Source organism: Myxine glutinosa, chromosome 1, assembly GCF_964187855.1.
Source record: "Myxine glutinosa chromosome 1, kmMyxGlut1.1, whole genome shotgun sequence".
Taxonomy (NCBI): domain Eukaryota; kingdom Metazoa; phylum Chordata; class Myxini; order Myxiniformes; family Myxinidae; genus Myxine; species Myxine glutinosa.
This window is the reverse complement of record NC_136261.1, coordinates 148,858,978-148,873,946: the sequence shown is the minus strand read 5'-3', so window position 1 is coordinate 148,873,946 and position 14,969 is coordinate 148,858,978. Positions and strand designations below refer to the sequence as shown.

Sequence of the window (14,969 nt, the reverse complement as noted above, 5' to 3'; positions counted from 1 at the left end):
AATATCATAACACCGAAAGTGCACGTGTCATCAAACAATGCAGGAGAGACTTAGTCAATCTGTGTCACCGCTTCTAGCAGAGCCTGAGTGGCAATTGCACAACAAGTCAGTTGATCAGTGCGAGAAAAATGGTAATTATAACTTCATTACCAACGCTGCTAAACCAAATTCGATGGAAATAGTATTATAAATGCATATACCGATGAATATCAGAACCGAAAATCATGCCACATGCCCTTTTAAAGCCTGTTGATCGATACACTAATTAGCATGCTGCTGCCTTGGCCAAGATGGACTCACTTCCCTTGTTGATGTGTGCACATGAGCAGCATAATTATGCCTCAATAATAATGCAATCTGAGAGCCTGGCGTTGGCTTAGCGGTTGGGGTGCGGCTTGGGATCCTCGGATCCCGGGTTCGAATCCCGGTCGATCGCTGAATTAACGCCAGGGGGGTTGACTCAGCCTGTCATCCTTCCGAGGTGGGCAAATTGAGTACCAGCTTGCTGGGATGAATGATCCATTCGGGTATCCTGCGTCAGAGTGGCGACCCGTCCAGGATTGTGCCCAATGGCCAAGGAAACTGCTTCGGCAGTCAAATGCATCTGAAGATGCAAAAACGAATGGTCATCATCAATAATGCAATCTGCAAGTCAAATACCTGGACCTATTTGCTCGATAAAGACATTAGATCTGGGGTTGAGCACTTTAAAACTATTAAATAGCTGTTGGTGCACATGATATCATGGAGCACAGTCCTTCAAAGTGATTGTCCATTATCATTTGTAGTTCCTCGAGACCTAATGGTACCTTTCCTTCGATTAGATATTTGGATTTGTCGGCAAAATCCTTGCCTGCACATGTGGTTTGTTAAATAAAAGTTAAACAATGGGATTTGCTGTTTGAATGTGAAGGTAAATAACATATCGAAAGCAGATGCAACATCGGTTTGTTTTAGCTTTGGAAATAGCTTTGTCATAGTTTTATTGTACAATTTGTCCATCAATTGTCCCGAAGCAAAAGTACATTTTGCAGCAAACGATTATTTGGTGGTGCATTGTGTAATTCGATGACCATTTAAGCTTTCTTTCTCCCTCACGACCCATTTTACCCTTCTGACCAGAGATTGGTGCCATTGACGTCTTGAACGAGGCACGTACGGAGCTCAGAGTTGGCTTGCACGTCGCCACCGGACATCAGCGAGGAGCCGGGCGCCTCTTCGGTCTCAGCATCGCGCTGGTGCTTCTTTCAGTGGCCATTGCGTTATGCGGCATTACCTCCAAGGCCCTTTCATTCGTCTTTGGAGCCGAGACATTGGCAGAAGAAGGTTTACCCATCGTTGTGCTTTGTCTCTTGGGCCTCGGTGCCTCCCTCTCTGCCCTTCTGGCCATCGCTGCCTACGTGCTTTTCACCACCGAGATAAAGGCCCTCCGTGGTGCAGAGGACGAGATGCGCAGGCAAACTCACACTCTTCAGCACGCACTGATCCACGATAAAGGGCGTGCAATGATCTGAGATCAGTGCTCGGTTGGTTAATTAAATCTAAACGAATCATTAAAAACAGTCACGAAAATATTCATCAGTGCAAAGCTGCTGAGATGTATCCGAGAATCTTGCCAAACTAGAGTGCACTTTCTGGATTCCTTCCAAATACAGATGCTTTCACTGTATATTTTTTGCGAAACGTTTATTTCTAAATCATCAGTTGTGGATTCAAATCATTGTTCTAGTTACTGCTGGGGAGGCCATGGCAAACCAGTCACTGCGATATCCTGGCAAAGACATTGCTTTAGCAGCATCCCTGGGTAGAATAGGTGAAAGTGCGTGGATAACGATGAGTTAACACTCAGATCCTTAAAATAAAGTCATTCCGTTTTATGTGGAAGGAGAAATCGTCAAACTGGTGGTGATCACCAGAACTGGTACTGAAAAGATTCCGTCACTGTCCAACTGTTGTGTTAAAATCCATTGGAAGATGTCTATAAAATCACCAAGAACCTAAACATTGCACAATTGTTTTTCTCATTCCCAAAACCCACATGATTCACCCTCCCTCCCTTGTATGGCAAAAGGAAGAGCGAGAGGAAGCTCAGAGGTTATAGCGGCTTTGTAAACCTTTTTCAGAACTTGTCAAGGGATGTCCGTCCCAAATCCTCGTGTGATAGGTTATGGATCATACAAGACCTATCTAGTCGATCATTTTTGTTTGCAGTGATTTGAAGAAGGCCAAGTTTGTTAATAGACTAGATGGATTTATGAAAAAGGCCATGGATAAGCTTCTAGGTGCATTTTGGGGTAAAAGTTGTAAAGTTAAAATAAAAGAGCTGCATTTATATACATCTCTCTATAATGCAAGCAATCTGTGTGTCTGTGTGTGTGTCTGTGACCGCTGTTTATCGACAACCACTGGTCCGATCTAAGTGAAACTTGCCAGGTATATTGCTGGGGACCTGAGGATGTGCCTTTTCAAGGTTTGCTATTAATCGGACAAGTGGTTACCAAGTTATGGCCATTTATTTAGCAAACACATACGTTTTGTACGTGAACGAAGGAACAGCCAAGGACGAGAGCGAAGGAACGGCGAAGGACGAGAGCGAAGACCGAAGGAACGATGAAAGTTTTAATTTTTTTTTGCACGTACGGTCAAGCTACAGCGAAGGAACCGCGTGTGTGTTTGTTGTTCTCTTCTCTTTGTGCTTTTCCTTGTGATGAAATTGCAAAATGGCAAAATATGTTGGCGCTAATTGAAGAATTGGCCATTAAAACTAATTTGCGATTAATCGTAACTGCGATATGCGAACTTCCGGCCAGTGAGGCCTTATTTTTGGTACATACGTCAACGTACATATGTCCACGTACTTACCTCCCCGCAAGTACGGGCACGCACTTGTGATATATAAATGCTTGTTCAAAGAAATTGTCCAAAAATGGCAATTTGGCGGCCATTTTGTTTATGCTAATTAGAAGGTCAAAGCCTCCAAATTCGGCTTGGGAACCGGGTTAATCGAATTCAGCATTATGTTAAAAAGTGAGGTTCCCAACTTTTACCAAAAAATGCACCTAACATTCACATTTGTCAGAAATACGTCTCATCTATAAAATGGCAACATAACCCTAAAAATTGCAGCACTGTTGCATTTAAACCTATTAAAAGGTACAAACCTGGTACATATCTTGAAAGCAATTTTGCGAAACATTCGCCAGTTATTTTATTGAAGTGACTGATGCGATTTTACACAATTATTACAATAATGCCTTTTTATAGCAGATATTACGTACAGAACACTGCATGTAATGAATGTTGTTTTTTTCTGTACAACAGAGAAATGAAATAAATAAGGCCAATTTCCTTACCGTACGCACAGACTTGCCTTCGGCACAATAAACATGCCTTCGAACAAGGCCTTGACCTGAAACAGTGCAAAAACAAACTGTAATACAAAATGATTTTACCTGCAGAAACTGGCGAGGAAAAAAGCAACAGTCCTTGGAAGGTCATGGGTTGGGGGGCTAGGGTGGGCGCATGTGCGCGTGGTACAGTTGTACGCTTGTTCTACCGGGCTGTCCTCCTTCAATGTATCAAATGACATTTACAAGTGCCATCTTTTCCACACACACAAAAAAAACAACATTCAGCCTTTACTTACAAACACATCAGTATATACGCAGTTCAGAAACACCGCAGTGTGTGTACGTGCGCTTAAGGTCTCTGATCCAGTGGCACCGACTGCATCGATACAAGGGACTGGGACAGCCAGGTATAAACCGTCAAGGTGGCATCCTCGCTCCTCACTCTCCCCACCCCTTTCCCCAATTTTTCACCAAGAATGAAAAAAAATGGCAACAGTAATTTAGTCAAAAATGTGTCATCATCACCAAGGGTACAATCAGAGATCCAATTGTGTTTGTGGCCATCCCTAAATGGACGACGCTTGCCAGACTGTCTCTCTCAGGTCATAATCCTTGAGTACTTTGCATAAAAACAATTATACCTGCCATGCGCCAAGGCACAGAATAACCATAAAAATGTATTCCAACTTAAAAACAAAATAAATCCACAATAACTTACACAATACATTTGTCCACAACCCAATACTTGTGTTTCTCATTCCTCGTATCCAGTTTAATATAAACACCCCATGATTGCAATGCGAAGACAAAACCCGACTTAGAAAGGCTTGTGTAGTGATTAAGGCCTTGGATTAAAATCCAACCATTGCTCATGGAAACGGTCTCCCGATGGGAACATGGCGATGTGAGTGTGCAGCTTCGTGTTTGTGGTGCTAAAGACAATTCGATGACCAAAACAGTTTCAGAGAATCTTTCCATCAATGGTAAATCCAAATCCAACAGCCTAGAATCATATCCAATTAGTCTTTGGGTAACTGCTGTGTCGTTGTCATGACATTTTGAAGTTGGTAAAGAATGCATTTGTGGGGGGTAGTCTTGCCATACCTGTCCAAATGTTGGAAGGTACTTGCGGCAGGTAAACATGTCGCCCGACATTAGATCTTTGCAAATGTCTGAATGTGATGAAATGCACAAGATCAAACCCAGAAGTAGCTCAAAATTTGTGATAACCATGAAGGTTTTCTTTTCTTTTTAGGAAAAGATGTCGATGTGCGAAATCGGTTCATCCGGCTGACCCAATGATGGGAAACTGAGTTCAAACACTAATGAGGTTGTTCCATAACGTAGATTACCAAAAAAAAGCAGTGAAGTTAATGTGATAAGGAATTTAAAAATTTTTAAACGTCATCCTGTTGTCACAATAAAAGTAAAATATTCAAAAGAAAAACCACAATTAGATAAAAGTATCACGACGGAAGACAAAGGTGGAGCCTGTAAAAGAATGTTGGGAGACATCTTGTGAGGACTATCCTCATGTTCATCAACATGGCGTCATGACGCAGGCCCTATGCCCCGTGCAACGTGGGTCATCGGGCACATTCTCAAGTCCAGTTGATTTTGTAGCCACGGGACAACATGGTGGCTTCAATGTCACGGTCTTCCTCCTTCTCACGAAGGCGTTGCTCTTCAAGTAGTGCGACGAGAGAGTCTCGGTGCTCTACCACTTCGAGCATCTCGCGTAAGATCCGCTTTTCTTCAACCAGCTCGCTTTCAGACTTGCCAGTGTCTGTCCACAACACACAATACGGATGGCATCAACATCAATTTGGTTTTTTCTGTAAGGCCCTCCTTCCACCAAAGCACAATAAGTTTCATCATCATTTGCCATGCCAATACAGGCTTTAAAGACAGACACCTAAAAACAATTACTTTTAAAGTATTAATAGAAAATAACGACAACAAGGAGCTGATATCGTAGGGCCCCACCTTTTGGGTAGTATGAGAAATATTTCTGTGTAACATGAAAGCTAAATGTTGAACTGTTTTTGAAATATGTAGTGATTCGAATAGCACAAGCTAAGTTCCTGAGATGGTTGCCATGGCAACATAATTCAGCCAATCAAGGCCATGATCTAATCTGGTTGAGATAATGTCTTGAGGAATAGATATCTGCAATATGAAAACTTGCAAGTTCACGGTTTAAAAAAAATATTGCGTACACAAAAGTACATGGACAGATGATTGGTCGGTCGGACGGAGCTAATTTTAATGTCCGGGAGGGGTTGGGGACAAAATACAAAATCTGCAGTGTGTGTGTTGCAAGTACAAAAGAAAATTATACTAACAGGATCCGGATCCGGATCTTCACCAAAATTGAATCGATTCTTCCTTGTCACACACACAACCTGTCCACAAAGTGGAGGGGTTGGGGACATGTCCAGAGTAGAATGACCTGGTCTGAATCCAAATTGATGATCCGAGAACAAGCCATTGGAGAAGAGGAAGGATTTGATATCCGAAGCAATGATTGATTCAATGACCTTGCTGATTATTGGAAGCAGGCTGATTGGTCTGGAGTTGCAAGGATCTGTTTTTGCACCTTTCTTGTGTAAAGCGGTATTGTTTCTTGATTTCCAAGCTGAAGGCAGATGACCTTGAGCAAAAGAGAGGGTGAAGAGAACAGAGAGAGGGAGTGAAAGAGCGGCAGAGCAGGATTTTAGGACCCGTGGGCTGATGCCGTCTGGTCCAGTTGCAGAATCAGAGTCGAGGTTTGACATAAACTTCACCACCTTGTCAGGAGAGAAGGAAACAGAGTCCAGGAGACTAATTGAATGATGATGGAGATTGATGAATCATCCTGCCTGTGACAAACCGGGATGGCAGTTTATAGCTGGGTCGGGAATCAAAGCCAGGCTAGACAGCTTAGAAACGAGTGTGCACACCTCCAGGCCATCCTGTCAGCCCTCTTTGTCGTAGACCCCAAATTGACGTATTTATGAATGAAAGAAAGAAAAATTGGAATATCAGCCAATTCAACTTGTACCCCACATGGACGTGTATGCTGAAATATTTGGTAATTAAGGTGAAAAGGACTTTGAACACAAATATAACTCAACTATGATGAATGGTGCGCACATGCACATACACACAACCTATCCTCGTCACTCCCAACCCTGCCCCCTGGCCCCCCTCGTATTTTTATTGCAAATATATTATCAACACTAATTAGACAGGTTATCCTTTACTATATACAGTGTATATACAGTCGTGGCCAAAAATATTGGCACCCTTGAACTTTTTTCAAATAACTCATAATTTTCTTGAAAATAAGTTGAAATTGGCAAAAGTATTTCGTCTCCACAATTCCTGATTTCACTGTTAATATTACAGAACACCTTTATTCTTGATTCAGAACTTGATGTATCCTTTAAATCAGAAAATTAAAAGAAATGGCATTGACAAAATTATTGACACCCGAGACTTAATATTTGGTAGCACATCCTTTGGACAAAATAACTGTAGTCAAGCGCTTCCTATAGCCATGAATGATCTTCCTACACCTCTCCACTGGCAGTTTACCCCACTCTTCTTGTGCAAACTGCTCCAGTTCTCCCAGATTTGAAGGGTGCCTTCTCCCAACTGCTGTTTTCAGATCTCCCCACAAGTGTTCAATGGGATTCAGATCTGGACTCATTGCTGGCCACTTCAGAACAGTCCAGCGTTTTGTCTTGAACCATTCCTGGGTGCTTTTTGAAGTATATTTGGGGTCATTGTCCTGCTGCAAGACCCATGACCTTCGACAGAGACCCAGCTTTCTGACACTGGGTTGAACATTGCGCTCCAAAATGCCCCAGTAATCTGATTTAATGATGCCATGCACACATTCAAAGCACCCAGTGCCAGAGGCAGCACAGCAACCCCAAAACATCACTGAACCTCCTCCATGTTTGTGTGGGGAAGGTGTTCTTTTATTTGAAGGCTTCGTTTTGCTTTCTGTAAACATAGAGATGATGTGTTTTACCTAAAAGCTCTAATTTGGTCTCATCTGTCCAGAGGATATTCTCCCAGAAGGATTTTGACTTGTTCAGGTGTGTTTTGGAAAACTCCAATTGGGCTTTCTTATGACCAGGACCAATCCTTCGCTGCAATCTTTGATCAAGCTTTCTCTTGCAGCCATGTCCAGGGAGGTTGGCTACAGTGCAATGGGCCTCAAACTTCCTGATAACATTGCGTATGGTGGACACAGGAACTTCAACTTCTCTGGGGATGGACTTGTAGCCTTGAGATTGTCCATCATTGGCTACAATCTTGTGTCTGACCTCCTCAGACAATTTTCTGGTTTACTTTCTTTTCTCCATGCTCATTGCGGTACATACAGTAACACAAAACAGCAGAATGGCTCCTTTTCTCTATTCAAACTGGTTGAGTGAGTGATTTTTGTATTGCTGGCACCTGCAACTCACCACAAGTGTGTTCAGTTCCAAAGTAAAGGAGAATCACCTGCTTGAAATCTAATTATTTATAACAACTTCTAAAAGGTGCCAGTAATATTGTCCTTCCCATATTAGGATTTCTGTGTGAAATAAGCCGATTTCGTGATCTTTTCAGCTCTTTTGTTTTGTTCCACTGCAAACCAAAGAAGTACATATGTGGATACCAAAAGATTTTTTAATTTCAACAATTATCTGGAAGAAATGGTGCAAAAAAAGTGCAAGGGTGCCAATATTTGTGGCCACGATTGTATATTAAAAAAAATAAATATATATATATATATATATATATATATAAATATATAATACATGTAATATCTGGGCGATAAGCTGCTCCAACGAACGAATGTCTTGACGAGCTGCTGCAGTGTAGGAGTGATCCAGTTGGACTGAAGCCATTAAGGCCTGGGCCCGGAGAGCTCAGTACAGGACGAGATCCCAGATGCAACTCCTTGGTTCGGCGATCGCGTGTGATTTTTTGCCACGTTAATCCAGCTGGAAAGCAGGGCATACTCTGCATGCAGCTTTTTTGCTGTGTCAATTCTGTTGCAGCCGAGCTGAAAGCTGGCTAGGAATGGAAGCCGACCAGGAGCAGTTGCCACTATATTTGGATTTCTCGCTGTCCTGAGACCGAGGTCCTTCTCGGCATCAGCACAAAGAACAACTGTGTAATTTATGTGGCAAGGAAATGAAGGCAAGGGAGATGGTTCCCTTTTTGTGTGTCTTAAATGTCGTATTTTGTGTTAAGTGTTTGAGAATTTTGCTGTTTACAGAGAATGTGTCTTTCAACTTAGGCTCGAAAGATTTATATGACTCGAAAGGTCGCAGGATTTACTGGAGTAAAGTGCAAAGGAGGTGTGCGATAGAAATGTCCGACTGCGTAGTGCGTACATAATATGTGAATACCAGATTTATATGTAACATGTGAACAGATAACCATGAGGAAATTAATGCTTCTGAGTTTATGTGCATGGTTTATACTGTACTTTATAGTTAAACGACTTCTTTTTGCAGTTCTGGAATTCCTTTGACTTGTGAACCGAATTTTGGTAAATGAGAGGTTATATTGCATAAAGTAACAATGGATATCCGACCACGAAGGAGTAAAACTTCTTGGTTCATTCTCATGGTCACTTGTACCAACGGATGATAATAAGTGACAGCCACCAAGTTCAATTGGGTTTTTAGAGATTTGCTTTTGGCAATAGCAATTCTTCAGTGCAGAATATTCACCAGTTGAGCAAAGAAGGTGGTGGGAGCTTACTTGAGATGTTGTTTACAGCACTCCCAATAATTTATAAACTTTATCTTAAGAAAAAACAAACACTCTTTTCTGTTTCGTAGATCTTAATCCGTATTCGTGAACATGAGAATGGACCATTTTTACCATTACTTTGCTGAAGTACTCAGGATGCAGACTGCTCAGGAATACTTTTAAAATGACAGAATAAATAATTCACAACTAAATATATGTAGAGATCACATGAGAAGAAACAACAAGTAAATCAAGAGAAAATATGATGGCAATGTTGATAGTAACATTGCCAGCTTCTAAGTGTAATTTACATCGTAAAACCGAAAAGCAAGCAATAGCACTTGGAAACGACAATAATAGAAACAAACCGAGCTCGTTTATTATGTGATAATAAAGATTAGATGGAATTACTAAATGCAAAATTGTTTTGGAGAAGCCACAACCAGTCTTTGTCTAACTGGGGATGGGGTTGGGGGGTAAGGAGGAAGGCTTAAAAAAAATGGACTCAAATAATTATTATACAGTAATTCGAGTTGTCTCCAAAAGTTGGCAACAGACATGTACAAAAGACAAGCAGTCTCACTGCTGTGAAGAATGTAGGAAAATCAGTAGTTAGGAAGTGAGGGCTGTGAATGAAAATACATCAGCGCTGGGCATTGATTGAATGCAGGCTTTTTACCCGGAGAGGGAAATGTTTATTATCTAAACTTTCAAGGAAAGGCTGTGGCCAGATGAGAAATGAGAGATAAAAGTGAGAAATGAGAGAATGGACCGTTGGATGAATGGAGGAGTAGATGAGTTAGGATAACAGTGGCAGGACGTCAGGGAATAAGGGAGACGACCAAATAAGTTGGTAGAGGAAAGAGGAAAAGTGGGATGCATAGGAGTATTAATGGCATGCCAAGTCCGGCAGGTCATGAACACGTTTTGGTTGGATATTTGTGAGCACGCTTTGGGGGAGGCTGCCTTGAGCGCAAACAATCAGTTGCTGAAGGCGATGAGACAGATCGTGTGCACACATATCAAATAGGAGGGCTGTGTGGGAGTTTAAAGGCAATTGAGTGAAACTTCATGGTCACATTCTCAGGTGGTGGCAAAAAATAAAATGGAAGACACCAAGCATGATAACAATTGAATCACTGCAGACACGAGTAGCATCCTTTAAAGAAATGCAACAACAAACCAAAGAAAATGTATATGGTCAGGCTTTTGCATTATCGTATGTTAAGAAAAATGAAGAGTGAAGAGTGGGGGCATGGAGTGTGTCTGGAAAAATAAGTTGGGAAGGGGTCTAATTGGGAGACTCCATATACATTCCAATACTTACAGGCCAATTTCCCAAAAATATGACACCAAAAACGCCATATCACAATTACTTACACTTATACTAATTACTTATCGACTTGTAGTAAAGAATCAGCTTCCAGTTCCGGGTCAGAGCACGGTGGACGATAGCTCGTGCATCCTTCCAGTTCATCAAAGCAAAGCTTTCAGGACAGGATCTGTCATGTCTTTCTATTTTTACCTCCACCATCTAAGGTGGGTGGAGGTTATGTTTTAACCGCTGTCTATCTGCTTGTCTGTTTGTTTGTCTGTGAGCAGGATATCTTAAAATGATGTGGACAGATGCGGACGAAATTTGGTAGACAGGTTGGGTATGCGACAAGGACAAATTGATTCGAATTTGGTGAAGATCCGGGTACTATAATTTCAGTGGTTTTTCACCATTGAAATAAAGGGACATAAACGACATGCAGTTTAGCACGATACCTCAAAAAGATATGTGGAGCATACATAGGCTGTGTATGCTTCTGTGGAGCATTGGGAGAAGGAAATACTTTGGCAGACCTGCAGGACAGCCAGGAGGACAGTTTTGCAGCCAAGGGACATATGTAAAAATCTAAAGTAGGAAAAAAAAGGGATGAAACCCCCAAGGAGGAAATTTTACAGCAGCACTTCCACAAACATCGGAATCTTTTGGATTGAAAATGCTTGTGGAGATAAATGAGGCCTAGAGGAATGTGAGAATCTTAGAGGAACGTAACGTTTACCCTTAATAAGTCATGTACAACTAATGTGTGCATGCATACACTGCAAAGGTAAAATAAAGGTTTTTGACCGGGGTGGGCAGCGGGTGGAGTGTCATAATTCCACCAAATGCATTAGTCCATTAAGATATTCCAAACAGACCCTTTATTATGTATTATATATAATACAAAACATTTAATAATTATACATGCAGATTTCCACCAATCCAATAAAATAGTTAAATGTTATGTTAACTGTTTCATGATATGCCATTTATAAGTAAAACTCAAATAATGCCCATATAATATTATGCTCATATAATGCTCAAAGCTTGTTTGTAGAAGGAATTACATCAATAGCGAGAGTATATAATTTATTTTCTTTCCAAATGAAACAGACAGCGAGTTTATTTGATGTGCTAATTATTGTGGGTACAAAGACGACGCATGTGATGGCTCTATTGTGCAGTGAGAGTTAACTCACTGGTGACTACAATATTTCCTCCAACTCAAATTAAAAGTACTTAAACAATGTCTGAAAACATTTGATGCAATTACAGCCTTGAGAAACAGACAGTGGAAAGAATGAAACATGGGAGGTCAAATCACAAAGTGTCTTTTGTTAGTGAAGGCAGAATAAAGTATCCCTTACCATCCACGGCCATGCGCTCTCGGAGCTCTTGCTGAAGTCTGCTCTGCCGGTCTTCGAGTTCAAGCTCTCTTGCACTGGTTGCAGAAAATCACAGACAAAAATTCCCTCGTGTTTGGAGAACAAAGCTAACTTTACCTTTACAAAAACCACAAAACAATGTTAAATGAGCTAAACTGTGTTAAAATGTGAAATGTGTTAATCGTACTAAAATACGCCATTTGGTGTCTGTCTGTTGAATTTTTGACCGTGATACATTCGGTCATTACTTATCCAATCTCAACCAAACTTGACAGGATGACTAAGGGTTACACAATGAAGGTTACAGCGCATTAATTTGCCCCCCTCCCAAAGGGGGTTTTCTCCCCCGAGCGGGTTTTCCCCGCCATTGCCGTCAATGGGGTTAGGTGTTGAGGTGTATATCGATGTTAAGTTAGCTTTATCGTGGCGTTTTTCCAGGGCCACTTCTAATAACAAAACTAATGATAATAGCATAATATTAATGTTATTACAAAACAATATTAATTTCAATAATATCCCACCTCCCCAAGGGATGTTTCCTCCTTGAACAAACGTCAAGTCAACGTTTATAAATAGCTTATCATGGCGTTTGCGTGGGAGCAACGGTCTCTACCGGAAGTAAAAATAAACCACAAACACGTATGATTAGCTTTTTAAACAGTCGTTAATGCTTTTTATAACACTAAATAAATAAATTTGGAGGAATCCCGACATCCGTAAGGTAAGTTTTACTTCCAGAACTGAGCCAAAATCTACGGTACTCTATATACCCCACAAGGGTTGGGTTAATAATAACATGACCCTTCCTGCCGCTAACATGGTGTTTTTCACAGCAAACTTTTGAAACTCGCTCCTGCTGTTTAACACAAAACTGAAAGGGAGGAACCCTGGGTTGTGCTCATTTAACAAGCAGCTAGCTAGCCAAAGTACTCATTTGATACTTGGGCATTCCTTAACACCAGCCATAAGACAAACCAGCCATTCCTTAACGGTTTTGAATGGAATGCTTGCTCGAATGCTTCAACCTCTTGGCGATCTCTCCACAAGAAACTTGGTAAATGAACACACACCCAAAGTTCTTGAGACCCGACCATGAATCGACTGTAATCTACAGTCACATGAAAAAGTAAGTACACCCCATGTAAAGTTTTGACTTTTTCAACATTTTTCAACATACAGCTATTTGATCTTCATTTCAACAATATTGATAGATAAAGGTGATATAATACAACAAATATCATGAAACATTTACATTTTGTAGTCCATTGTATAATTTAAATAAACATAAATGCAAATTTCGCATGTGGAAAAAGTAAGTACACCCCCACATTTATCACTACTTCAAATACCTAAAATTAGAATCAGGTGCACCAGCTCAGGTGCAAATGATTAGAACATCGTTAGAGAGGATCTTGGAGGAACCTGTCTTATTTAAACCTCAGACATTTAGTTTGGTTTGCTCTTTGTTGTTGAAGTGTGCAGTGTCACCATGCCGAGATCAAAAGAGCTCTCTGAGGCCTTCAGAAAGAAGGTCATGGATGCCTACGAGTCTGGGAAGGGATTTAAAAAGATCTCCAAACAATTTGAAATCAATCATTCAACTGTCCGGAAGATCATCTACAAGTGGAGAAAATTCCAAACAACTGCCAACTTGTTCAGGCCAGACTGCCCCAGCAAGTTCAGCCCGAGAGCAGACCGCAAGATGCTGAAAGAAGTCTCTAAGAACCCCAGAATGTCATCACGGGACCTACAGGTAGCTCTTGCCACTGTTGATGTCAAAGTGCATGAGTCTACCATTAGAAAGAGGCTGCACAAATTTGATCTACATGGGAGGTGTGCCAGGCGGAAACCTTTGCTGTCCAGAAAGAAGATCAGGGCAAGACTAAAGTTTGCCAATGAACACTGAGGCAAAGACCAGCACTTCTGGAACAATGTGCTCTGGACAGATGAGTCATAGGTAGAGCTATTTGGCCACAGTACCACTAGACATGTTTGGCGAAAACCAAAGACAGCATTTGACCACAAGAACCTGATACCAACTGTAAAGCATGGTGGTGGAAATATTATGGTTTGGGGCAGCTTTGCTGCATCAGGGCCTGGGCAGCTCACCATCATAGAATCCACTATGAATTCTTCATTGTACCAGAGGGTGCTTGAGGATAATGTGAGGCCATCTGTCGGAAAGTTGAAGCTCAACCGAAGGTGGACCTTGCAACATGACAATGGCCCTAAACATACCAGTAAATCCACCAAGGAATGGCTGAAAAGAAGCAAATGGAGGGTTCTGGAATGGCCAAGTCAAAGCCTGGATCTAAATCCCATCGAGATGTTGTGGGGGGATTTGAAACGAACTGTGCATGCAAGAAACAATTTTTTGTTGATTAAATTATTGCAAAGTCAACTTTTCATTGTTTTTTGTTCAATTAGATCACCTTTATCTCAAGATACTGTTTAAATGAAGATCAAATATTGATATGTCTACATATGTTAAAAAGATTTTAAAAACATTTCATGGGGTGTACTTACTTTTTCCACATGCGAAATTTGCATTTATGTTTATTTAAATTATGCAATGGACGACAAAATGTAAATGTTTCATGATATTTGTTATATTATATCACCTTTATCTATCAATGTTGTTGAAATGAAGATCAAATAGCTGTTTGTTGAAATATGTTGAAAAAGTCAAAACTTTACATGGGGTGTACTTACTTTTTCACGTGACTGTATATACCCCAAAGAGGAATGAACCTTCCTACCGCTCCCGTAGTGAGCGGGTGTACTAGTGTGTTAAATATGTGTTAAGCAATGTGTTAAACTGAAACACTCAATGTACAAAGTCACAAAGAGCCCATGCCAACTCCAATTTCCAACATCAGTGTATAAACACTAAATATGTTTGAACTGATTGGTTCGTAACGCAAAATAAAAATAAAATATTCAACAAAGTGGCCAACAGTAAACGAAATAAGCTAAGGGGAGTGGGGGTGTTAAGGAATAAGAGAGAGGGAAAAATAAAGAGAAAGGTGTGCGGGTGGAGTGAGTGGGGGAGGTTAAAGAGGGGCTCATATAATTTTGCTAGTAAGCCACGTCAAGGGTTAAAAAGCAAATTCTAATTTGCAAGGAAATAGGAAAATATCAAATGATATATTTAGTTTTTAGTTGGATTAATAAAGT

The 14,969-nt window shown here is 40.9% G+C and overlaps 2 protein-coding genes across 13 annotated transcripts in view; one reads left to right on the top strand and one right to left on the bottom strand.

The window, feature by feature from the left end:
- SMPD2 (sphingomyelin phosphodiesterase 2) overlaps positions 1 to 2,332 on the top strand; it is a 612,478-nt gene extending 610,146 nt beyond the window's left edge. For all 5 annotated transcript variants that reach the window (XM_078778065.1, XM_078778069.1, XM_068119574.2 and 2 more), the window contains one exon: positions 1,123 to 2,332. In XM_078778065.1, the coding sequence (XP_078634191.1) occupies positions 1,123 to 1,514 (392 nt within the window). In that variant the 3' untranslated portion in view covers positions 1,515 to 2,332. The remainder of the gene's footprint in view (positions 1 to 1,122) is intronic.
- An 847-nt stretch (positions 2,333 to 3,179) lies between these two features.
- The window catches only part of LOC137429537 (protein-methionine sulfoxide oxidase mical3a), a 272,059-nt gene continuing 260,269 nt past the window's right edge, over positions 3,180 to 14,969 (bottom strand). For all 8 annotated transcript variants that reach the window (XM_078778013.1, XM_078778017.1, XM_078778019.1 and 5 more), the window contains 2 exons: positions 11,775 to 11,848; positions 3,180 to 5,136 (listed from right to left, as the gene is read on the bottom strand). In XM_078778013.1, coding sequence (XP_078634139.1) covers positions 4,952 to 5,136; positions 11,775 to 11,848 — 259 coding nt within the window. In that variant the 3' untranslated portion in view covers positions 3,180 to 4,951. The remainder of the gene's footprint in view (positions 5,137 to 11,774; positions 11,849 to 14,969) is intronic.